This window comes from Argopecten irradians, chromosome 4, assembly GCF_041381155.1.
Source record: "Argopecten irradians isolate NY chromosome 4, Ai_NY, whole genome shotgun sequence".
Lineage (NCBI taxonomy): Eukaryota > Metazoa > Mollusca > Bivalvia > Pectinida > Pectinidae > Argopecten > Argopecten irradians.
The window spans coordinates 23,790,867-23,815,272 of NC_091137.1; the positions used below are offsets into that span (position 1 = coordinate 23,790,867).

The window sequence follows — 24,406 nt, forward strand, 5'->3', positions numbered from 1 at the left end:
AATTATTCTTAATTTAGACATTGGCATGTAAGGTGGTACTGTCATGTCCATCAAACATTTGTTGTGGATGTTAAGATACAGATCACAGTATTTGTGAACGTGGTTGGTGTTTTCTATCTTAAACACTTATAAATTTTATTTGATGTCCCATAATTTTAAAGCGGCGGTACATTTACGCGAGAAGCATCCTTCGGTGCCGGATCAGAACCAACATGGATGGACGATGTGTCATGTTCTGGGGACGAATCTAGATTGATGGACTGTAGTTTCCCAGGATGGGGGAATGAGAACTGTGGTCATAGTGAAGATGCTGGTGTAATATGCTCTCCTCCATCTTCTAGTACAAGCTCACCTATTAACGATACAGACACAGCCATACCTCAGGGTAATATGTCTTGTGATCTTATATACATATCTATAAAGTAAAAAAAAACACGGCACATTCTTTGAACGTTTTCGTCGTAACAGGACGGCTCTTCAAAATGTTTTATTCGAAATCTATAAACAGGAATGCTTTGAACATGTGGATTCTGTAAATTCTGGAAAATAGTCTCAAACATCACATAATACTTATAATCGTTATGTTTTAAAGTCTATTTCCGGGTTTTAATTTTTTAGGTCTTCTGAGACGAAGCCAGGTGACCTATTCTAATCGCCTTTTGTCGTGCGTCGTCTGTCGTGTGTTCGTAAACAATTTACATTTTCGATTTCTTCTCAAAAACCGCTTAAACAATTTCAATGAAATTTTGCACAAACCTTCTTATAATGCCAATCAAAATTGTGAATCATATGACCCCCACCCCCCCCCGGGGGGGGGGGGGGGGGGGGGGGTGTGGGAGGGGCCAAAAGTGGTAGAATTGACTAAAATTTCAAAAATCTTCTTCTCCACTCAAAGATGTGATAGAATTAAATACTCTTCATAGATGGAAAGGTATCAAGCTCATCTAAATGTGAATTATATGACCCTATGGTCTCAGGTTTCCCCCTTGGGAGGGGGTTAAATTTACTATAGTTTATATAGTGAGACCAAATTTTGAGTATTATTTGGTTATTTATAATAGAAAATTTGTCAAATGTTGTCATAACTATCCCTATGAGATGTCAATTGAATCCTATTAACATTTTTTTCATGACTGACCCCCAGGGGCCTTAGGGGCAGGGCCCAAGCTAAAACTTCAAAAAATTTCTTCTGAAATTCTGGAACTGGTAGAATCAAATACTCTTCTTAGATTGAAAGGTTTTACGGTCCTTTGCAAAAAATTGTGAATTTTATGGCCCTGGGATCTCAGATTTTCCCCTGGGGAGGGGGTCAAATTTACTATAGTTTTATAGGAAAAACAAATTTATGAACATTATTTGCTTTGTTTTCATAGGAAATTAGTCAAACTGGGTTAGAATTATTTGTCTGAGAAAGCATTTTAACATCATATCCATATTGGTCCTTGCTGACCCCCAGGGACCAGAGGGGCGGGGTCAAAATGGGTCAAAATGGCTAAAATTTCAAAATCTTCTTCTGAATTCACAGTTTTGATAGAAACAAATAATCTTCATAGATTGAAAAGTGAAATTTATAAAATCACTGACACACTGACTGACCTCTAGTTTGGTTTTGTTGTTTAACGTTGGCAAAGCAAATTGGAATGTTAAGCATAAGGTTTGGTAATATAATACACCAACTATCAAAATGAAAAACAAAAAAAATAACAAATCTAATACGAAGGTTTAGCTTTAAAGTTTATTCTAATTCGTAAATACTTTTTTCATATTTGAACCAACTTTGCAATGCTCTTTCTGACCGATATCGCATCAGGTGGCCGTCAAGGCCTCTTGGGCCTCTTGTTTATGCTTATTATGGTGGCTATATATGCGTTTAGAGGTACATCATTAATCTTTTGAATAGAGTTATCAGTAAACAGGTTACATTCGGAGTTGGCTTTGACTTACTGGAACATAAAAATTCTTTATTTCATTCAGTACGGAAATAAAATGAAATTAATTGGCGGAAAAAGTTAATTACAAAATCTGAGTTTTTACTTCATTTGCTATTTCATATGATTAATCCCAGCTATTTGTCTCATTTGCAACAAATACAGGTGTATGCATTTTGTACTCCGTTTTTCAAAATAATATGACCAGAGAAAAAAACCCAATGAGTAATGTTAATAACAGAACATTACAACATTTGTCGCTCAACTATGGCACTAATTATTTCCTGATATTCTTCCGTCAATGTAGAAGAGGTATTTTAGTTGTGAAATAAGGAAATGATTAAAACGTATATCAATTAGTAACATTAACACAACACTTTCTTTTTTAATAAAGACAAAACGATTTAGAGAAGGTTTACAATTTGTAATTTCCAAACCTTTTGATATTCATAGGATCAGTCCGACTTGTCAATGGCAAAAAGCCAACAGAAGGACGTGTGGAAATCTACTATGACGGTCGTTGGGGAACGGTCTGTGACGACGAATGGGGTACCATGGATGCTAGAGTAGTATGTCGTCAACTTGGATACAGGTAAGGCTATTAATTCTATGTTATTCAAAACAATGTGTGTGTAGGTAATGTTGACACTGAGAAGTATATATCTTTAAATCAATTTGTATTCTTTCGTAAAAAAATATCAAAACTAATTAGACAGGTATTTGAAACAACCCCTGTATCAATAAATAATATCTTCCCAAAATGATAAGAAGATTTTCGCACACCATTGTTTATTAGTTAGGACTTAGGTGTTATATCGAAATGAAATAACTCTTCTGAAGATTCATTTAAAAAGGAATAAAGAACTAAAGTGTTCAGGGTGATGAGTACTTAGTCTCAGGTAACGTTCAGCTGTTTATTTTATGGTAACCAGGTTTGCTTGTAAGGAACTAAGTACAAATACTGCATGAAGTATGAAGTACATTCGCTTAGAACAACCCTTAGACTAGCATTTTGTTTATTTGAAGTTATTTTGTTTCATGCACCAAGAAAAATATTTACAAATAAAATTTGCTCGACGTTGATATAATTTCATAAAACATTCTGATGACATTAATCGCAATATAGTTTTTTTCAGTATTGGAGATCAGTTTACGAGTTTTGGAAATTCTATTTAGTAATATGTTTCAATTTCACAAAAGGATTAGGCATCAGACATTGCTTATGATTGTATGGGTCTTCTCTCTACAAAATAATACAGTGGTAAGAGCTACAAACTCTCAATAGCATTCACACAAAAACACAAATAGTCTTAGAAACGAAGGAAGATAACTCAAATGTGATTACTATTTTAAATACAGTATATAATCATTTTTATCAAATGTAAATCATTAACATAATACCTTGAAATAATTTGATTTAAATATTAAATTCTCGGCAATTTAATTTAATTCGCATAATGGTATATAGATATATACTTTATATAATCATCATTATTTTCATCCATTTGTCATCAATAATTTCCTTCAAAGATTGATTGCTTATTAACCGCATTTTACATGTATTATAGTTGTAAACTGTAAATATATAAGTTTTGAAGTTAAAAGTTTTTATCATTGGATTTTATCACATTCAAGTTATATGTGCGATGATTTTGACATGCTATTTTTTCTGCAGTAGTCTACATAAAACCATAATGTTTTATGAATACAGCTGTGAAATCATTCCAATGGACAGACAAACATATATGACGCCTTATAAATGTTAGTTTGAACACAGATGTTATCCACTGTAAAATTCCTGTTTTTATGCCTTATGTATGTTTAGATGGAACGATACCTTTATAGATATTTTTTTTACAATTACTAATACTGTACAAATTTGAAACGAAATTGTAGACAACAATTTGGCTTCATGGTCTGGCCTTATGTATTCATTTCACTGCACTGAAGATATTAATATAATGATTTTTGTATCGCCAAAAATCATTTTAAGCTCTTTTTGCAGTTTTAAAAACTAAACCGATGCATTTAAAGTACTGTAATTTTCAAAATGTTGGTAACCTTTGATGATGAATAACACATTAAAAGCTCTTCTTAATTCCTGAGTATGAAAAATATGGCATAAATAACCTGATATTACAAATATTTCGAAGTTGAAGGGACATAACTCAGACAAGTCTGATTTTTGACATCAAACACTTGTATATTCTAGCACAATGCTATATGATAATAATGACAAAATGTTAAATTGCTTTCAGCGGAGGTTCATATAAGCGAGAAGCATTCTTTGGTGCCGGATCAGAACCAACATGGATGGACGATGTATCATGTTCTGGGGACGAATCTAGATTGATGGACTGTAGTTTCCCAGGATGGGGGAATGAAAATTGTGGTCATGGTGAAGATGCTGGTGTAATATGTGATTCTCAATCAAGCTCCACAAGTTACCCACCCAATTCTACTACGACTTCAACACCTGACGGTAATAAGATGTTTACATATATATCATATGCATAAATATATGTATGTTATATGCTTAAACTGTATAAAATATTCATTTATTGAACTTTATTTTTTGAAGATAAACACCTGTTTACCAATATAATCTTCCACATGAACCTCAATACATAAGATTTGTTTTTGGATCTGTTTTTAAAAAGTTAAAATATTTTGCATTGTTTATAAAAAAACGAAAAAAAAAATCTGTTTAACGGTTCTTTTCTTGAACCATTATCTCAAAAACGTAAATGTTCTCGTATATTATTATCTCTATAAATTATTTTCTGAAAAGAGACATTATGAGATCAGACCGTATGGCGTTATCCGCTTCATCGCGGGAAACTCGCCATAAAATTCAGTCCGAATAATATTAAATTAGATAGTAGTATAAAAAATACACTGGTGTCTCTTTATTCCTTATTATGTATAATAAGGCGTGTTATGTTTCTATTAGGATATCTAACAGCCATTGGACTATCACGGTGCTGTTTTATTGTGTTTGTGCTTTACCTGCATGTATAACGAACATGTGTCTCATTAATTTTCAATTTGAGTTTTTCACTCAGACGTGTTTCTAACGAGCACTGTTACAAAGAACTCATGGTTATGTAAAGTAGTTTTTTTATCCCCCGCTTTCTCCGAAACGGGGGTTTGTTCGTCTGTCTGTCTATATGTCTGTCCGTCTGTCTGTCACACTTCGTTTCCGTGCAATAAGTGTAACAAATGTGAACCGATTTTCTTCAAACTTAGTAACACGAATAAATGCCTTAAGGACTCGGCCAAGTTCGATCGTGACTTTTAACGGACCTTTTTTAGCGGAATTATGGTCCTTTGCTTAAATAAAAAGGTCAGTTTCTGCCACTTCCGTACAATTACTGTAATAAATATTTACCGATTTTCTTCAAACTTGGTAACAAGGTTGAATGTCTTAAAGATGCTCCACCGCTGACAAGTAGTATTTTTTCACTATCACCAACAGGAGCAGATGATTTTGTATTTTTCTTCAGTAACAAAAGTTACTTACTTTACACCATTACCATCATTGAAAAGTTTAAGCTTCTAATTTTACTCCAAACTTAAAGATATGAAAGATAATTAATTGCATCCCGAAAAAAATCCGTGTCACTATATCCTATATGGAATGAAGTACTGATTGCGCATGCACCAAAGTCAAAATAAATTATTTCATATTATTTTTTGTTTTAATTAGACATATATATACACGATTAAACACCAATTATTGTTCAAATGATGAATATCATCAATGCTCTGTCGGCGGTGGAGCATCTTTAAGTGCCTGGCTAGGTTCGATCACCTCTTTCAGCGGATGTTATTTATCAGAGTTATGGCCCTTTAATTTACTACAAATGTCGTTTGCCGCAGTTTCATCAAACTTTGTAACAAAATTAAATGTCTTACGGGCTCGGCCAAATTCGATCGCCATTTACGAGGGACCTTATTTAGCAGAGTTGTGACGATTTGATTTAACAAAAAAGTCATTTTCTGCCATTTTCCCTGCAATAACTCTAATAAATATAAACCGATTTTCTTCAAAATTAATAACAAGGTCAAATGCCTTAAAGATGCTCCATCGCTGACAAATGGTATTTTTTCACTATAAAAACAGGAGCAGGCGATTTATTTTTTTTCTCCAGTTACAAAAGTTACTTACTTTACACCATTCTACCATTGAAAAGTTTGAGCTCCTAATTTTACTTCAAATTAAAAATATGAAAAATAATTAATTGCATCCCGAACAAAATCCGTGACACTATATCCTATATGGAATGAAGTACTTACTGAGTGCGCATGCACCAAAGGCGAAATAAATTATTTTATATTATTTTTTGTGTTAATTAGGCATATATATATACACGATTAAACACCAATGATTATTCAAATGATTAACATCATTTATGCTCTGTTGGCGGTGGAGCATCTTTAAGGGCTTGACCAAGTTCGATTGCATTATGTAGTGGAGTTATGGCCCTTTGGTGTATCAAAAACGTCAATTTCTGCCATTCTCTGTGCAATATTTGTAACAAATGGAAACCGATTTTCTTAAAAGTTAGTATCGAAATTAAATGCTTTAAGAGCTCAGCCAAGTTAAATAGTCACTTTCAGCGGACATTATTTTACACACCTTACTTCCGAATAAGACTTTATTTATAAGTTTATTTTTTCATGATTCAACCAAAGTTAAACCTAACCTCAATAATGTTTACCTACAATATGCCATGAAAGTGGGGGATTGAAATTCCACGAATTTGCTTGTTTCATTCCACATCAAGGCTCCTAAAAGCTGTTTGTAGTATATATGTTTATAACAACTATGGTTATAACAAAAAAAGAATTGATGGTCTCCAGAAGTTCGCTATAACTTTATTTGACATCTTCTGTCGGTTTATTTTTATTCTCGATTACTTCATCATTTGTTTTAGGAATAGAAAATTTAAATAGTACTTTATCGTTTTGCTCTTATGTGTTCGTTCTCTAGGATCCGTGCGACTTGTGAATGGCAAGGATGAGTACGAGGGGCGTATAGAGATCTACTATGACGGCCGCTGGGGAACAGTTTGTGATGATTTGTGGGAGGATGTGGATGCAAGAGTAGTCTGTAGGCAACTGGGTTACAGGTAAGTATTGATGCATGTTTTATATTTTTTCATTGATATATACCATAATTTTGTTGATTTAAGGAATTTCATGTTAATTTTTATACCTACACACTTTTTCAAAAACAATTAACAATTTCTTTGTAATAAACTGTTTGGATAATCGGTAGTCTGTATTTTAACCTATTTTGGTAATTATTCATGTAATATATGTTACTATCATGTCATTCAACAATTTACTGAGGATGTTAAGATACAGATTACAGTATTTGTGAAAGTGGTTGATGCTTTTTCTAACGTCCAATAATTTTTATAGCGGTGGTACATTTACGCGAGAAGCTTCCTTCGGTGCTGGATCAGAACCAACCTGGATGGACGATGTGTCATGTTCCGGGACCGAATCTCGGCTGATGGACTGTAGTTTCCCAGGTTGGGGGACAGAGAACTGTGGTCATAGCGAGGATGCTGGCGTCGTGTGTCAGCCACCTAACATATCCAACACAACAGGTAATTGAATTAGCTTTTAATTTCTAAATTGATAAAGGTGGAAATAGAAGTATGATATGTTGTGATTTCTGTTAGAAATTCACACCACATCAAGAAATATGACTAATTATACACACATCAACAAAGTTGGAGGGTATACTTGGATCAGTCTTTCCGTCCGTTCGTGGATAAACTCCTTAACTACTGAATCAATTTCAATGAAATTTGGCTGTATGTTGGAGGTCGTGTATTGGAGATTATTTGTAGGTATGCATGTTTTGAGAAAATTTTGGATTCAGTATTAACTAGGTCAGTCTACTCGGATTTAAAAAAAAGTAATAATCGATTTATTGAGCACTTGGAGTAGGGTATAGTATCAAATATGATTATCGTATAGCAGGTAATTTTCGCGGGTCAAATTTTCGTATTTTTGACCAAAAATGGAAAATCAAATTCATCATAATTTCGCGATTTGGCCTCAATGGTTGATGTAATTTAACTTATTCTTAGTCCATTTTGTATTCCAATTATTACGTTGATCTCTTACAAAAAAAAAGCAAAAATATCATGCCCGCGAAAATAACCTGTTATTCGTAATCATTGTTTGTTTGGATCAATGCAGGGTATTGCGAGATACACATGTGTTATATTGTGCAATTGTTATAGTCATTGTATCAAGAACTCAGATAGTTTTTACTGACTCTTTTTACCAACTAAATATATTGAAAGGTGGAATAAATGACTGTAAAGATATAGTTTTAAAATTAAACACAAGCTTCTGGTATTTGTTTAAAGAGCCGGCAGCGACAGCAGAACCGGAACCAGAGCCTGAATGGACTACATCAATGCCGGAGCCATCAAGTAAGGCTCTATCGACACATACTAAAATAATGACTGCTATACTGTATACGATTTTTTTTTTCAAATTCATGGCCGAATTAAGAGATTCAGAGAGTTAGTTGTGGACTATTAGTAACCTTAACAGCTTCGTCACGATAGCTCCTCGCTTTCTTGTCCGTAGAAAGAAATGTCTATATGCCAGTACTTATGCGTTTGCCCAACGTTGATATTTATATCAGTATGACAATGCGCGTGCTATCGAGCTGAGAACATTAAGCTTTCTTTGCATATACAGAGTAAGCTCCCTTGTGGGTAGGTATCGATGGTTACGTCATTATTTTGTGAGCGTAATTCACGTCGTTTTCTCCGAAAAGTATGCCTTGACACTCGCAAACACATAACGTCACAATCGATATCTACCTTCAAGGGCAGATAATTCTGTAATATGCATATACAGAATACTGAGATGACTTTGTTTTTGTCACAGCTTGTGATGATGAGACAGACTACCCATGTTTGTCTGCTGACCAATGTGTTCCCATAGATGCATTATGTAACGGACAAAACGATTGTAGAGATGGATCGGATGAGAATCCATGTAGTGAGTGCTTGTGTTGTGTAAATGTTCTAGGCTTGTAATATTGTATTCCCTGTTTGCATATTACAGAGATATCTCCCTTACGGGTTGGTATCGATTCTTACGTCATTATTTGGTGAGAGCAATTAACGTCGTTTTCTCCGAAAAGTATGATGTTAAGCTCGCAAACACATGACGTCAATCCATACCTACCTGCAAGGGCAGATAACTCTTTAATATTCAAATACAGAATAGAGTATGGAGCGTGAATAAATCAATAAGACTATGGAAAACAACGATATTGACACGAAGCGAAAAAAGTAAACGTTTGTAAATAACCATTTTTTGTTATAACATTATCGATATTAATTTCAGATAATATCTTAATGTTTTATATGTCTAAAACGATTAATTCCATTATCCAGTTTTCAGGAAACAAAGATATTTTTGTGTTATAGTTAGTATCACATATTGACATACAGAGGTGATAAGTAAACTTGGGGGGATTTCATGTCTTTTTTAATGAAATTGAACATATTTCTTTAGTAAAAGCATGAACACCTACCAGTATTGGTTTAACGTTATTTTCACCGTGAAGCAATATGCAGTGTATGTATTTGATGCATTTTTAAAGATGCAATTAAACTTCGATCTATACCTTTATCATGAATTTAGAGAGGATTTATTTAAGTGATATTATTTTAGGAAACGTTAGAATATATTATAGTTATTCTATTAGGAAATATACTATATACTTCACGAATTTGTAAGCCATTCACAATCGACAAATTGTAGATCTCGAAATAGGATAGAAGAATCGACATTATAGTTTCCATCAATCCAGATACTATAGAGTCACCGATTTAGAAAAAAAATCTTATTTTCCTATATGTCTTCACTATCCGACCCCTTCGCCTAGAATAAGGCTAGGTGGGTTCATTGTAATCATAAAGTCTTACTTCACTATAAACTAATAATGAACCATTGTGTTTTGTAGATAACTTTCAAAACATGACAGTATCAGTTGGGTCATCTGTTGACTTCACCTGTGCATCAAACTCCTCCCTCGAAAATGTGGCGGTAAGAAAAATAGATACGGTAATCAATTTCATTCAAAGATACTTTCTGCAAAATGCTGTTATTTATTACTTTATTACTTAAAGTGTACAAAAAGTGTATTTCGTTGAACCATAAAAACAAACAAAATTCAGTTTTAGGTCACCTGAGACGTATTTCCAAGTCACTTGTTTTGATAAGGGAATAGAATGTCATTTTTTATGAATCTACATGAGATTAAATTATGAATTTTAGTTTTAACACGAGACAAACTAGAGTATTGAAATGGCTAACATCTAATCTCCCATAGATTCATGCAAAATGACATTCTATCCCTTTTGAAAATTATTTAGAATGCAGTGATGCTATCATGTTGTATTTTAGCTTAACATTTATCACAAGTCGTGATCTAAAACAGGAATTTGAGATCGCCACGTTTCTTTGCCATTAGCCAATCAGAGCCAATCCTGTGATTAGTTGTACGTTTATTTCACTTCTACTATGTTTCAATTACATAATATTTTAAAATTTTCGTTTCGTTCACACTGTCATTGAGGTAGGCCTTCGTTGCGATCGGCATATGACAATATGAAAACCGTGTACTCTAACCGTTTACCGGTTTCAACGTCGCCACAACAAATTCATTTTCTATGAATCTAACGCGGATTAGATCATGAATAAAACAATCAAAACAGACGCTATATCAACATTATTTCATTTTGTTTGGTTTTGGCAATCGTCGTCCATCCGTAACTAATTTTACATTTTCGACTTGGACAAAACCACCGAACAACAAAATTAGTTGATGTTTTGCAAAAACTTTTTATAAACAAAGTTTAGTCAAAATTGTTAATTATGTGGTGCCCAATTACAAGGCGCCTATGGGACGAGACTTAACAAGTTCAAAAAACCAAAACAAAAATCTTCTGCTTGACTCCTAGATATGATAGAATCAAATACTCTGCAAAGATGTAAGCATCTTAAGGTTCTTCAAAGTTCAATGGTTTTTAGAGGTAAAGAAATTTGTGCAAACTATCACTTGATGAAAAAAAAATTTTGGTTGTTGCAAACCTGGGTATTAGAAGATCAGGCTCCGACTTCTCGCATCGGGGTATTATAATTAATGATATAATGAATTATGGTTGATAAATTTTGCATGCAAAAGTATTCACTACACTCTAGTCAGATGTTAGATTCGACACCGATATTGTTACTCTTTGTAAATGTAGTTGAAATTAAGCTATATCAAAGAATATTCATAATGATTTCTTAATAGCTTTGATACAGCAATTGTTAAAAGTCGATACTTGTAAACATGTCTTCATTTTAAACTGGTCGCGTCATAGTTGTGATTTTTACATTCTTTTAAATCATGAAAAATGACCCGTTCTCGGTAGAGTTCAGACAAACGTTACCTAGTTACGGTAGTCATATGACGTGCTCGGCAACGACGTCACAATGTCGGCTAACATCGGCTTGTTTGACCAACCTGGCGATGGTCAATATCTATTTGATTTTTATCTGAATCATTATTACTCATCTTAACTTCGATTTAGTCCTGTCTCTGCATGATTTACAACAGGATGATTTTTACATTCTTTTAAATCATGAAAAAATGAGACATAAGACAAATACAGCTATTTTCATAGCTGTTGTAAACTTACATTCTACGTCATTTTACTCAATTTGGAAAACCACATAACCAATCAATTATATATCACCTTTTTATTTTACAAACCCTATATAAACAGAAGGTTATTATACTGAACCAATGAAGTGTTTTGCTTATTTCTATTCTAATTAAAACTTTTTTTGTTTAGGTAACTTGGCTTTATAGACCGTTTAACAGCTCCGAGACAACCATCATAGCGGTGAACACTTTTATCATTGCTAGCGGGGACTATAGCGTGAACAAGATAAACAACAGACTTAATATGTTACGTATTGGAAACGCCACAAAACAAGATGTAGGGCAATACGAATGTAAAACGGAGATACAACAGATTGCACTACACTCCTTGAACGTAATTGGTATGTATAGGAGATTTCAGAAAAGATGGCGATGACGTCACACAAAGGTACATCCGGGCGCTCAAAGGTACAACTCTGTATATCTGTACACATTAACATGGTGGGAACACAGCCGCTTCGATTTTTGTTTACATTTTATTGTAATAAATAGTACGACCATCCGAGAATTGTTACTTTATCTTAATTTCAAAAGGTGTAAATAAAAATATGTAACAATAATATACAGATATAAATATATGGTATTCATATATTTTACGATGTTTATACTCCATTTTCGGCCGCCACGAGGAAAAACACGGTCGCCATTATGTGTAAACATTGACAGAATATTGCAAATATCAGCTTGAAATTACAAATTAAATTCCAAGTTCCGCAAATATTGAAATTTTAATAAGCGATCACTGTTTTCTTAGTCTTACTTTGTAAAACACCTTAAGATGTGTGATTGTCACCAAATTAAAGTTTGCTTTCGTAGATCACCCCAAGCGCACGGCAGCCATTACGTACAGTACTGCCGAGATCTCGAATTTCGCCCTTTTTTAGAGTCACAAAATTACGTATTCTAGATAATTTGTTCGTCAGAAATTTTGGATTTTAGCTCATGACATACAAATGAGTCAGTTTTTAGTTACTTTTTATCGTATTTTTAAACAAACTTTTAGTATTTTAGGATTTTCGAAGCCGTGCGCAATGTGTCCTGGTCGGCATTTACAGTATTACGATCTGCATTCATAAATCTAAATGTAGTCTATCTAACATGCATTCAAATTATTTTAAAGTAATATCACTTCAATTTGAGACTTCACTAGCAGTCCATGGAATAAAAGCGACTGACATTAAAAAATAAACTCTACAGCATTAAAACTGAACGATTTCACCATTTTAATTTTCGAGATCTCGGCAGCCATACGTTTACGTAAACATGTACATTGCGTAGATCTGCATATAAGTGTAACACAGTGGTTTATAGCATTCCTTTAAAGCAAGATATACACGGAAAAGAACGAAATATATATGTTTTACGAGTACTTATTGAGATATGTGTTGGTAATTACGTATTTATATTATTAAATTCCCAACTATGGGCTGTGTCCTGAGGTGATCTACCAGCAAAGGCTCCATGCACGAGCGGCCGTGGTCTGGCAATGTGGTTCACATTTCGTTATATTTAATAGTATTGTGAACAAGTTTTTCATGTATAACAGAAACGTTACACAATAAAATCAATGATCTATTCATAACTTTTTCACAACAAGGATTTCTACCTGTGAAGAAAAAACGGGTACTGTGACGGCCCGACACCGCTTGGCAAGCTGGCTTCAACACTCTATCTACACAAATTGATATATTCAGCAATAAACAATTGTAAATACAAAAATATAAATGTCTGTAACCTCTGAAACAATAAGAAACAATTTTAAAATCGGAATTTGCAAGTATGAATGTGCATACTTTTGTCAAAGTATCGATTGTGTAGCAGCGATGTACGTATCTGTTATTGTTTTTATTAGTCGCCATACTGTGTTTGTACCTTTGAGGACCCGGATGTAAACTTTCTGTGACGTCACGCCATCTTTTCTGAAATCTCCTATTGCTATACTACATGAAGAGTGTTGTGTGTATCATAAAGATCACAATGGGACAAAGGAAAAACGGTCATTATAACCGGAAGATTTTATACACAAGTTGAATTATGTTCAAATAGGTCATTTAGAACCCTAGAAAAAGTGGCATAATCAAGTACGCGGTCTTTATACAGAGATGTTGGCTAAGAAAGGTTTCACTGTACCAAAATATAATCATTTCTATATTGATGAATTTTTATTGTTGAATTTCATAGCACGGACATTTTACCTATTAAATGAAAACCTTCATATAGACCACAGCTTAACCCTGGTATCTGTAATATAGAGATGGATTGCTATTTGAACGATACTATTGGTCCAATATTGATTATAAAGCATGTATACATGCAAAATCTATTTCATAGGTTTTCAATGATAGATATGTCGGAAAAAGAGTTTAGAAAAAACAAAAACAAAATAGAAAAAGGTTGTTTTAATATAACATTATTCATTGAAAATGTGCAAAAGTTCATTTGAGGTTATCAAAATACGAAAACAAACAAGGCCAAACGGAATATAGATGATCATTTCTGTGGTAACGTTAATATCTAAGAAGATTAAAAACAGTCATAAATAATCACTTTCATTGAGACAAACCTTTTTTCTTTCTTTCTTTTTTAAATATTCTAGATAATAATGGAACGACGTGTGACATCAACGCTATGCTACAGTGCATAGACCCGCTCTCCAATATGGGCAGTCTTGACTCCCCACAAGACGCTGTTCGAATATGCAGGTGAGCAAACTTTATCGAACTATTAGCAATTGTTGTCAAACTCCCTCATATTCTTTATTTTCTCATCAAATTCCAAGTATTAGTTGAGTTTAGAAAATATTTGCATGATATATGTGAATGATGTTTTTTTTAATAAACTTTTTTGATTAAATCAAATTGCCAGATTTTTGTTTGCATACTGCCACGGCTTGAGGTTTGAACTACACCAGGGAAGAGCTTGTTGATTTGGAATTGATACTTTAAACGTACTTATCTAAGCGATGACTTTAGTTTTGAAGTTTACATTTTTGTACAACAGCGCTAATTCTTATAAACGAGTATATCTTTTTAAAGAGCTTGTTAATAATACACTAATGAGATTACACGATAAGGATAGATATGGAATTTATTCTACACAAGAGATTTATTTTTCAAAGTTACAAAACAACACAAGCTTTAGCGAGTGTCTTTTGTAATTTAAAAACAAAACAAATAAATTTCATATTTAACAACCCCGAGTTGGTTGACCTATTTCTATACGAATAAAGTGTAGTGGTATCTCCATCAGCAAAACGGCACTAATTAATATTCAAAAGTCATAAATTTATAAAAATCCATTGATATCAAATTCCTCTTTTTTGGAATACATGTACTATAACATTGTATTCATTTAATGTCCTGTTTTTATAGTTTCTTCAAGAATTAATATTAACAAACTGTATAAAAGAAAGCATACAACATGGTGCTGTCTACTCTCCGCAAAATACCAATAAAATTATTGTATTGAAGTCCGCTTTAGAGTCGTTAAATCAACCACAATCATCAATATATCCTATTCCATTAACACGTGTTAAGGTTTTCTATAACTATTTGTTAATCAAAAGCTGCTATGTTTATTTGATTATCTGAGAGTGGAATAACACCCACCTATCGTCTTAAAAGTATGTAACAAATTGCTCATGTATCGAACACTAGGCTATTCTTTTCTTAATCTTAATAAACTGTTTACTCATTCTTTCATTTAACAATAGCACCATCTACCCCGAGATGATGGCCTGTATTGACAACATACCACCCGCATGTTTAGGGGAATCAAGCTTTGCTCAGATACAAATGGCAAGACAGCAACTCGACACTATGTGTGGAATGATTGGTAAATAAAGACTTTTAATACTCCAGATTAATCAGGCGTGTTATGTGGAAGTCGTGAGATTATAGAGTGTTAATTAGACATGGCGTTGTGAATTAACTTTCATATTTTGTAAATTAAGTATTGGTCGGTAATATTTCATTTAATCTTGTTTACTGATATGGTTTTCATTTTTACGATTTGGATATTTTACCATGCAACATCGTAGTGATAACGTTTCCAAAACAACAAAATCGATTGATATTTTCAAATATTCAAGAAGTTGACGTAGGTATTTTTACATATAATTTTTACATGTTACAATCTAATTAAAAGTAGACTTGTAATTGCATTCCACTACGGTGGTATGCGATACGCTCCAATACAAGATCTAACACTTCCCCGTTCGGGGTCACCTCAGCATGGACCTTATGGTGAGCCAATTAACGTGTCGCTTATAAAGTTCGGCATGGTCGAATATCCCGGAATTATAAACGGCTACCCGTACGTTCTGAAATGAAACGGTTCTAGGCTAGGGTTCATGAGCGGAATTACAAGTTTAATTTCAATATAAGATTGGATACCGGTATGTTAAAATTGTATAATGTCGTATTTTAACACAAGATACTGTATTAAATGGTACATTTTGTTCATGTCTACAAAGATGAATCTGATAAAACAATTGCAAACTTTAAAATATGAATTGGTTGGGTACCATCATAAAGTAATTGACTTTACCTCAAAAATGAAAATAACAATGTCGACATAATGAATTTGAAAACAATACATGGACATTGCAGGTGGTGGTGGCGAAGGGGAAAGCACTGGAGGCGATGAGGAAAACACGCCCTGTGATACTGGAGTAGTTATGAGTTGTATGGCACCTGTTGCTGCTTTGGGTAATACGGGAGGAAATCTAGAGGAAGTTATGAAGGCCTGTAGGTAAGTTATAACTGTTACCTCAGCACTGTTCACTTAGTAACAGAAATAGAGATACACTCTTTAAACCTCTATCCTTCTATCATAAAGGGGAACCAATTGTATCCCAGCGTTTTTGAAGCTATTTTGCCATTATTAGCCAGATGGACGATATCCTATTAGGAGAAATAAAGAAAATTTTCAACATAAATGTATATCGCTATAGAGTCGTGACATTCATCGAACCTTACAGTCGATTAAATAGAACAGTAGAGGTCCATCGATCATTCTGACCTGAGTTTTAGTGTGATAATAATACAAATTGAATAGTACACAAAGGTATCGTGTGTAAATATGTATGAGAGAAAAAAACGATAAATGTAAGAACGGATGGTGAATGAGAGCCCTCCTACGCGAGGGCGAAATACGTAAATGATAAATGATTTATTGAATTGGGAAAAGGTAGATGTTCATATCTGGAACATCCGAACACTAGCCGGAAATAGCTATTTCCGCAAATAGTCCAAGGTCAAATCTGGCTTAACTTATTTTATGGAAATTCCACGGCAATGACCAACTATCTTAACGCCATATCTAGAAAATACGTTTGCAAAAAAAGCATGTTGCAACACAAGGGGAAGCTATGCATTTATGTGCATGGAATAGGGATTTCGTTTTAAAGCTCCAGTAGTCATATAACATAGACAAATGTATTATCAGAGCGATTAATCATTAGTTCCAGAAAATTCAAACTTATCTAAAATCATAAACCAAAAAAAAAATATATGATAGAAAGTGCTGTGTATGGATATTATCCCAAGCTGATTTATTTGATAATGATGCCATATATATCATATATAGTAAAAATGGATTATCTGAGAGGGTATTTGTATTTACATATCATACTGCATCCTCGTTACTCCAGGGGTTCCGATCACTTACAAGCTCTACACCCCTGGACTCATACTCATAGTAAAACTCTGAAGGCAGCTCAGAGAAAACATCTGAACCAATCACAGGCCAGCTAAAATTTCCTTTGGAGACTGCAGACAGAGCGTCATCCAACATCAAAGCCATACAGTCAACTACAGTGTACCATTATACGGCTCTTTTGGTGTGCAGCAAAAGACTAAATTACCTGTTCTGTTGCCTCCAGTTTTACAATGAGATATTCCAGGGGTGTAGAGATCTTAAGTGATCGGAACCCCTGGACCATCGAAGATGATTATACTTTTGTACGTATCTTACTCCAATTGCCTCTGTTTCAACTTGCAGTACCGTCTTCCCAGAGTTTGTATCTTGTATGGCCAATTTACCACCGTCTTGTTCATCTGATCCATTGTATGCACAAGCTGAAATGCTAAAAGAATCACTTAAATCTGCTTGTGGAATGATCGGTAAGTTGATATTCAAATTATCTAGTCAATTCTCTTTTCTTCACGTAGCAATGAAGTTTTATTATTACGTAATAGTAACATTGTTGTCGGTATAGGGTATCAATCTTATTCTGCATGACTTTGAATGAGAACTAACCAATAATTACATCTAAACTCGTCCTTCTTGAAGCTACTAGTATTCTACATGAACTTTTTAATTCAAACGTAATACATCACATCCATGTACCCTTACACGCTCTGTGTGGCAAGCGATGAAAATAATAATAACGCGACACACATGCAATACTGTAAATCAACATGAGCCAATGTCACACTCAGACGTTTCAAAAGCAAATAGATTGAACATATCAAACGCTAATTATGCAAACAAATATTGTAGGTGGTGGTACCGGCGGAGATGGCACGAACAATGGGGATAATAGCACGTTGTGTGATACTGGAGTTTTATTAAACTGCCTGGAGCCGGTTACGAGCGTAGCCGGAAATACTAATGACCCCGCACATATATGCAGGTAAGTTAAAATAGGTCTAAGCTGTGTAAAAATAGAAACATTTAATCAACATGTGGTGAAAGAGTCACAGTCTGCTATCAAAACAAAGGAATATGCTAGTATCGGTCTGTTTACATACTAGTAACTCCATCATGGTACTATAATGAAGGTTCGGTAATCATGAGTTCACAAAAGTTCCTTGTGGTATCTGATATTTTCTATTCCTGTGAAAGACATAATAGCCACATGTCTATGTTTCTTCAAGACGACAGCAACGAGTTATTTGTTTCCTTTGTTTGCTTTGGACAACCCGTGACATGTAGGAAATGTTTCTCTCATCATCTCGATACAACGATGTCACATTACTGTAAGATCAGAATCATTTAATGATAAACAGTAGTTACCGACTAGAATTTACATATTCATTACAGACTGTGTTACAAACGTATTGAAATAAATTTGCAGCACAGTTTTCCCTGCATTCGTAGCCTGTATAGGAAACCTATCTTCGACCTGCACATCGAATCCGCTCTTTTCACAAATAGAGGCTGTGAAGCAACAACTGGAAACTGCTTGTGGAATGCTAGGTGAGTAGCGATTTAAATGACAGTGAAGCTATCATAATAATGATACAAGGCGTATAAAAGACATTACCAAATATATGATTGCATGTGTTTTTTTTGTTTTTTTTTTGTATATTTCAATTTAAAGATTAGTGAAAGCATATGAAAAGGTTATTTGAATACTTTATAGTTAGCAAGGCGAAAAAGGTAACTCGCGGCTACACAAATGAATTAACTACTTTTGAAGAATGACAATGGAAATCACTTTACAACTAAAAATAACTTACGATTCCCAGCATGTCTATGCTATGCATATATGCTGATCCTCTGGAAGTACTTGGAAACTTTCATCTTGAGTCTTGTTTTGCAAAGCTTACTAATATAAAAACGATCCAGGTATATCGTATTCTCATTTTATTGTCAAAAATATTTAGCTTGGTGAAGAAGAAGTTTTGTCCCGATTACATTTACTTATACCTTGAGAAATAATATTTACAAATGTAAGTTTAAACCTAAAATTTCAATGCTTAGAAATAACATAGATCATCATTGCAAGACAAGAGGAAAAATATCGATTTCTGATAGTACGTAGATTTCTTTTTACATTCATATCTGTGATAGAAGGTTCCTGTATCTGAAATTTACATTGGAGTCTCGGCGGAAATCCAGTAGACCTGTTCGATTGATTTTATTGATTTTAGGAAAAATTTACGTAGAGCAAACATACAACTATTAGCATTCATTATACGTAGACCGAGCTAACTCAATGTATTTGCGGTTCTTAATTTTGAAACGAATTGTTTTGAATATCAATGGTGATGACTTACAGACAGAAGTTTATTATGTAAATTATAGCATTTTGTGGACATTTAGGATGTTATTATTTTACATGGTTATCATGCACATGGAAACTTGTTTCACAACGCGTAATGTGAGGGAAAATCTGCCTAATCTTACAGTAACAACGCCTCCGCCTTGTGGCACGGAAGATATTGAAAACGGTGAACCACTTCTGTGGCCAATGACTGCCGTATCAGGATCGAGCACAAATTCAGTATCAGAATGTATAGCAGCCGTGTGTCGGCCACCCATGTTCGGGACCATCACTGAGGCAGCTGTAACCGCTAGAATTTCGGAAGAAGAAGATAACGGATTCTACTGTAATTCTTATGACAAAGGAGCGATAGTTGCTGTTTTAGAGTCTCCAGGAAAAACCGTCCATAGGTGTATGTGTCCAGGTAAGGCCAATAACTCGGGATAATGTTTTATATTTATCATTATATTTCTGAGGGATCGATGGTTTTGTTATAAATAAAATTGCAATTCAAAATTAGGAAATCATCGAATTGGCGTCCACTTGAAATACGATCACTTAATAAATCTACATTTTGTAATTGTTTGCGAGTATTTATATGCATTGTCTTAACAAAATAGTATATTGAAAACAAGACAAAATTTATATCAATCACTATTAAATCCTAGACTGTTAATGCATAATGCTGTCAAGAAATATCGTATATTTTGTAGTGGAAAGAGACGATAAGTATACGCCCTGCCATCAGAGATGCCCGCTCTCTTATAACACGCGATTTTAATCTTTTCCCTTTTCGATGTTTTGTACAATTAATGCTTCAATATATTCTGTCTGTTTCATTCTTCCCGATAGGTATCAATTGCGGCCAGAGTTCGACTATGTGTTCCACTTCGGGAGAATGTATCGTTAATGAAAGTGTATGCGATGGCCATCCTGACTGTAGTGACAATTCGGACGAGGACAATTGTGGTAAGTTATAACTCAGCTGATCTCTTGTAAAGGCATAGCCTGACTGTACACAGCAGAATTTCAGAAATGGTTGGAGTATACTGAAATCAAATCTGGATAAAATCAAAAATGTAAACGATTGTTATATTTTTATTTTCTGGCAGTTATTAAATCTAATATTAATACAGAGTATGCAAATAATGTGATTTCATCATTCAATTATCTTGTTCAATATATAGATTGTGTTAAAATGTGTCGTACACTAAAATCTATGATTTGTAATGTGATGGTAATTAGACGAGTATTTCAACAATAAGATGCTTGATTGGATGCTACATCATGTGAGCCTTATTAATTATACACATATATTTCACAATTTAAAACATTTAAAATATTTTTACTTAATCGTATCGTATGTATAGAATCATAATGCTGCATTGCTGCAAGCCCTAACTCCTTGTCATAAAGTGAAATCCTAATGTATCAACGATTTATTATTATTCAGCGTGGAAACATCCATTGCCACTTAAATAAAGACCGCTATTGACAATACATGTCACCAATACAGTATGATTTTTTTTTTCATTTTAGATGAATTGGTGATCAAAACGGAACGAGATGGGAATGGAATCGTAATGATGAAGTATAGGTCCCTCACAACACTTGTGTGTGATCAGGACGCAGCATTTACCGAACGAGAAGCTGGAATCATTTGTAAAGCGATGGGATTCAGGTTAGCGCTAAAAACTTTCTCATTATTTCTTTTTATTTTAATTTTTACAACGAATTTTCGAGAAAAAAAACAACATTTATCTAAATTTTATAACAATATAAAAATGTATCAACACATAAGAATATTAGATTTCAAAAAACCCGTTAATTTCAGAAACGCTTTTCTCTACAGCCGAAATAATTTCAACGTTTTGATGATCATACGTCTTTATTCCTCTATCCGTTAACACATATCTGAGTTGCCCATGTCTATACAACTATAACATAAATAACCATATCTAAATGTTATGTAGTTTCGTTGATTTTGAAAATACCAATCCAACTTTTGATACACTTTGAAAGAACACTGCAACAAGTCGTCTTATAGGTATTCCCGTGTTCCCAACAAAAGCTAAAGCATAATGGTAATAATTCAAACATAATATCCCGTGCAAACATCATTTTAGCGGGAAGATTACAAATGGCAACATTCCATACCACTAGAGATACTAGTACCACATAAACGTTTTCGGGTATAACGTGGTATATGAATTGATTAAAAAAGGAATGCTTGTATTAGTCAGAGCTGTATAGTGAAAAGTATCTTTTTTTATTTTCTATTCGATAAAGAATCAAATTTTAGACATTGTATCTAATCACAACTACACGAAGCTTGATGCAGTCATTTTCAAAAAAAAAAAAAAAAAAAAAAAAATGCTGGAATTTATAATTGTTATTAATCCGAAGTATTTTTTTTTTCATTTTACTCATCTTTTAATCAATTACACAATACGATATGAAAAGAAAACCTACTATTTGGGACAGACCTTCACGATTCACGGTTTATTCAATCATCTTAACTTATATTGAAATATAGATCTTTAAATATATATCGAATGATTTAAAATGTTAATCTTCTGATTTATTCTACTATCGAAATAAAACTAAATCAACTTCACAAGCCAGATTCGGTGCTTGATTATTAAAAATATTAAATTTTAGTCAATTAATTTTCCTCTGGTGAATGTATTTTGCCAACACCAGTAACTCTCACTAAGTTGAGATGTTGTAATCTGTATACTTTTTATCTATATAAAGGTAGAATCCAATGATATCTGCTTTATTTGAATTCAATTATATTTCTTGTCCACACGCGTCTATTATTTTCCTCTTTGATATAATGAAATTTATTATTTAATCATACCACTAGAATTTCGATATGACAAGGTTTCGATGTATAGACATTTTATACAATTTTCATTGCAGGGGTGGTAACCGATCTTCTTCTGGAAGGAAAGTCCTCGATACACAAGCATGGCTCAGCCTTACATGCAGTGAAACTGCCACGACGATGTCTGAATGTGAACAGGAATGGCTTGTGTCGCGATACGCATGTGCCAGTATGATGCCGGCATCGGTTAATTGTTACACTTAAAGAGTATGAATGAAAATAGTTAAATGTGTACGAGTATGTTCGTCCCATTCTTTGTGCATATAGTTATTTACTTTTAAAACCATATAGTATACAAATGTGTGAAAAAAGGTGTACATGTAAAGGTGATCTATAAGCAATATTTCATATTGTAAATATGACTTCTTTATATGTCTTGTTAGTTCGGTTATTGAATATCATTGCAATACGTATTCATAACAATGATGATTAATCTTAAAATCATTATGGTTATCATTTAAATACTGTTTTTAATTATTCTTGTTTGAGTAATAAAACAGCACTGTGGTGTATTAACGATAACTTGCGTAAGTAAGGTTATTATGTATTTTTCAACATATGTATCGCCATAAAGTTATGCTACATATTTTTTGTCAGAATTCTTCACTAATTACAATTATTTCTGGTTTACAATATACAACAGTTTACATGTACATAAATAGAACTAATTCTGGTACTATTTTTATTATACGTCAACACAACGTGCTCGTTATATTGTCTACTTTTAATTTCTAAAAGCAGAAAAATTGAGGAAAAACATATTTGTATTATTTTGAAACGGGGTAAACGCATGATATATCTTACATTCATAACTCTTAAAGTAAATTTCTTTACAAATGTATTTCTGTTCTAAGGTGTTTCAACTGTCTTAAATAAACTTTATTTTTCCATAAAGTATTTGTTATTGTTAAATATTAATGCATGTATACAGCGAAAGGTTACAAATGGAGTGCTAGATATGGTTTACTTTCCATATTTATTCTTGTCATTTACGACAGAGATGTAAAGAAGTATCTGTATTTTTTAAACTTTCGAGAAAACATTTTCAACAACAGCACCGACTATGTACTACAGTGATTACAACTGAATATTGATGTGAATATAGAAAGATTAAAATGAAAAATGATGATACTGCTAATCATAATAATGGATATTATTTGCATTCGAAACCACATTGAGTCAAAGACCGTTCTCACAAATTGCCGTACAAATGAAATGTAGGGTATCCAGTATAGACAATACAACTCAATTAGTATGTGATGTTTTTGCATACACGGTAGAGATCTCACAGAATAGTAAATCGTATCACAGAATAAACATAGAAAATAAATCTATATACAGGTATGGTCACTCAAACATAAAAACTGATGTTGTATATAAGAGACTATATTAAGATAATTAACACATGGATGTGTCTGTAGGTTTCCGTTGATACTACACAAGCCTGTAATGTAATTTGACCTAATCAATAACGCGCTAATGTTATAGGTATATGCTACTGTTCTTGGAGTCAGTTGTGTCGTAAAATTCCAGAAATCTTAATATGATATGATTAATTATTCATTTAATAATAAGTTATTTTTCTGCATTTCTTCCAAAAAATAAAATAAATGTATTTTCACTAAAATGGGAAAAAAGGTTATAATTCTACACCTAAATGCTTATCAAATTCACCTTAGTGAACCTATGAAAGATGTACAGCAAAAATTAAGTTGATATACATATAAAACTACAAATGTTGTCGCACCGGCGAATTCAGTGAAAATATTTGAAGTAAAAAACGATGAAATTTTACCTCCCTACAAAGTGAAAGAATTGCACTTTTTTAAAAA

The 24,406-nt window shown here is 33.4% G+C and overlaps 1 protein-coding gene across 3 annotated transcripts in view; it reads left to right on the plus strand.

The window, feature by feature from the left end:
• The window catches only part of LOC138321037 (scavenger receptor cysteine-rich domain-containing protein DMBT1-like), a 95,833-nt gene extending 72,365 nt beyond the window's left edge, over nucleotides 1-23,468 (plus strand). For 2 of the 3 annotated variants that reach the window (XM_069264429.1, XM_069264431.1), the window contains 19 exons: nucleotides 162-385; nucleotides 2,382-2,520; nucleotides 4,187-4,410; nucleotides 6,925-7,063; nucleotides 7,359-7,549; nucleotides 8,324-8,389; nucleotides 8,856-8,969; nucleotides 9,943-10,025; nucleotides 11,822-12,032; nucleotides 14,288-14,393; nucleotides 15,404-15,525; nucleotides 16,302-16,443; nucleotides 17,695-17,816; nucleotides 18,196-18,328; nucleotides 18,773-18,894; nucleotides 19,830-20,108; nucleotides 20,537-20,653; nucleotides 21,224-21,365; nucleotides 22,610-23,468. In XM_069264429.1, coding sequence (XP_069120530.1) covers nucleotides 162-385; nucleotides 2,382-2,520; nucleotides 4,187-4,410; nucleotides 6,925-7,063; nucleotides 7,359-7,549; nucleotides 8,324-8,389; nucleotides 8,856-8,969; nucleotides 9,943-10,025; nucleotides 11,822-12,032; nucleotides 14,288-14,393; nucleotides 15,404-15,525; nucleotides 16,302-16,443; nucleotides 17,695-17,816; nucleotides 18,196-18,328; nucleotides 18,773-18,894; nucleotides 19,830-20,108; nucleotides 20,537-20,653; nucleotides 21,224-21,365; nucleotides 22,610-22,778 — 2,845 coding nt within the window. In that variant the 3' untranslated portion in view covers nucleotides 22,779-23,468. The remainder of the gene's footprint in view (nucleotides 1-161; nucleotides 386-2,381; nucleotides 2,521-4,186; nucleotides 4,411-6,924; nucleotides 7,064-7,358; nucleotides 7,550-8,323; nucleotides 8,390-8,855; nucleotides 8,970-9,942; nucleotides 10,026-11,821; nucleotides 12,033-14,287; nucleotides 14,394-15,403; nucleotides 15,526-16,301; nucleotides 16,444-17,694; nucleotides 17,817-18,195; nucleotides 18,329-18,772; nucleotides 18,895-19,829; nucleotides 20,109-20,536; nucleotides 20,654-21,223; nucleotides 21,366-22,609) is intronic. The other variant, XM_069264430.1, reaches the window with a different exon arrangement.
• Nucleotides 23,469-24,406: the final 938 nt, after the last annotated feature.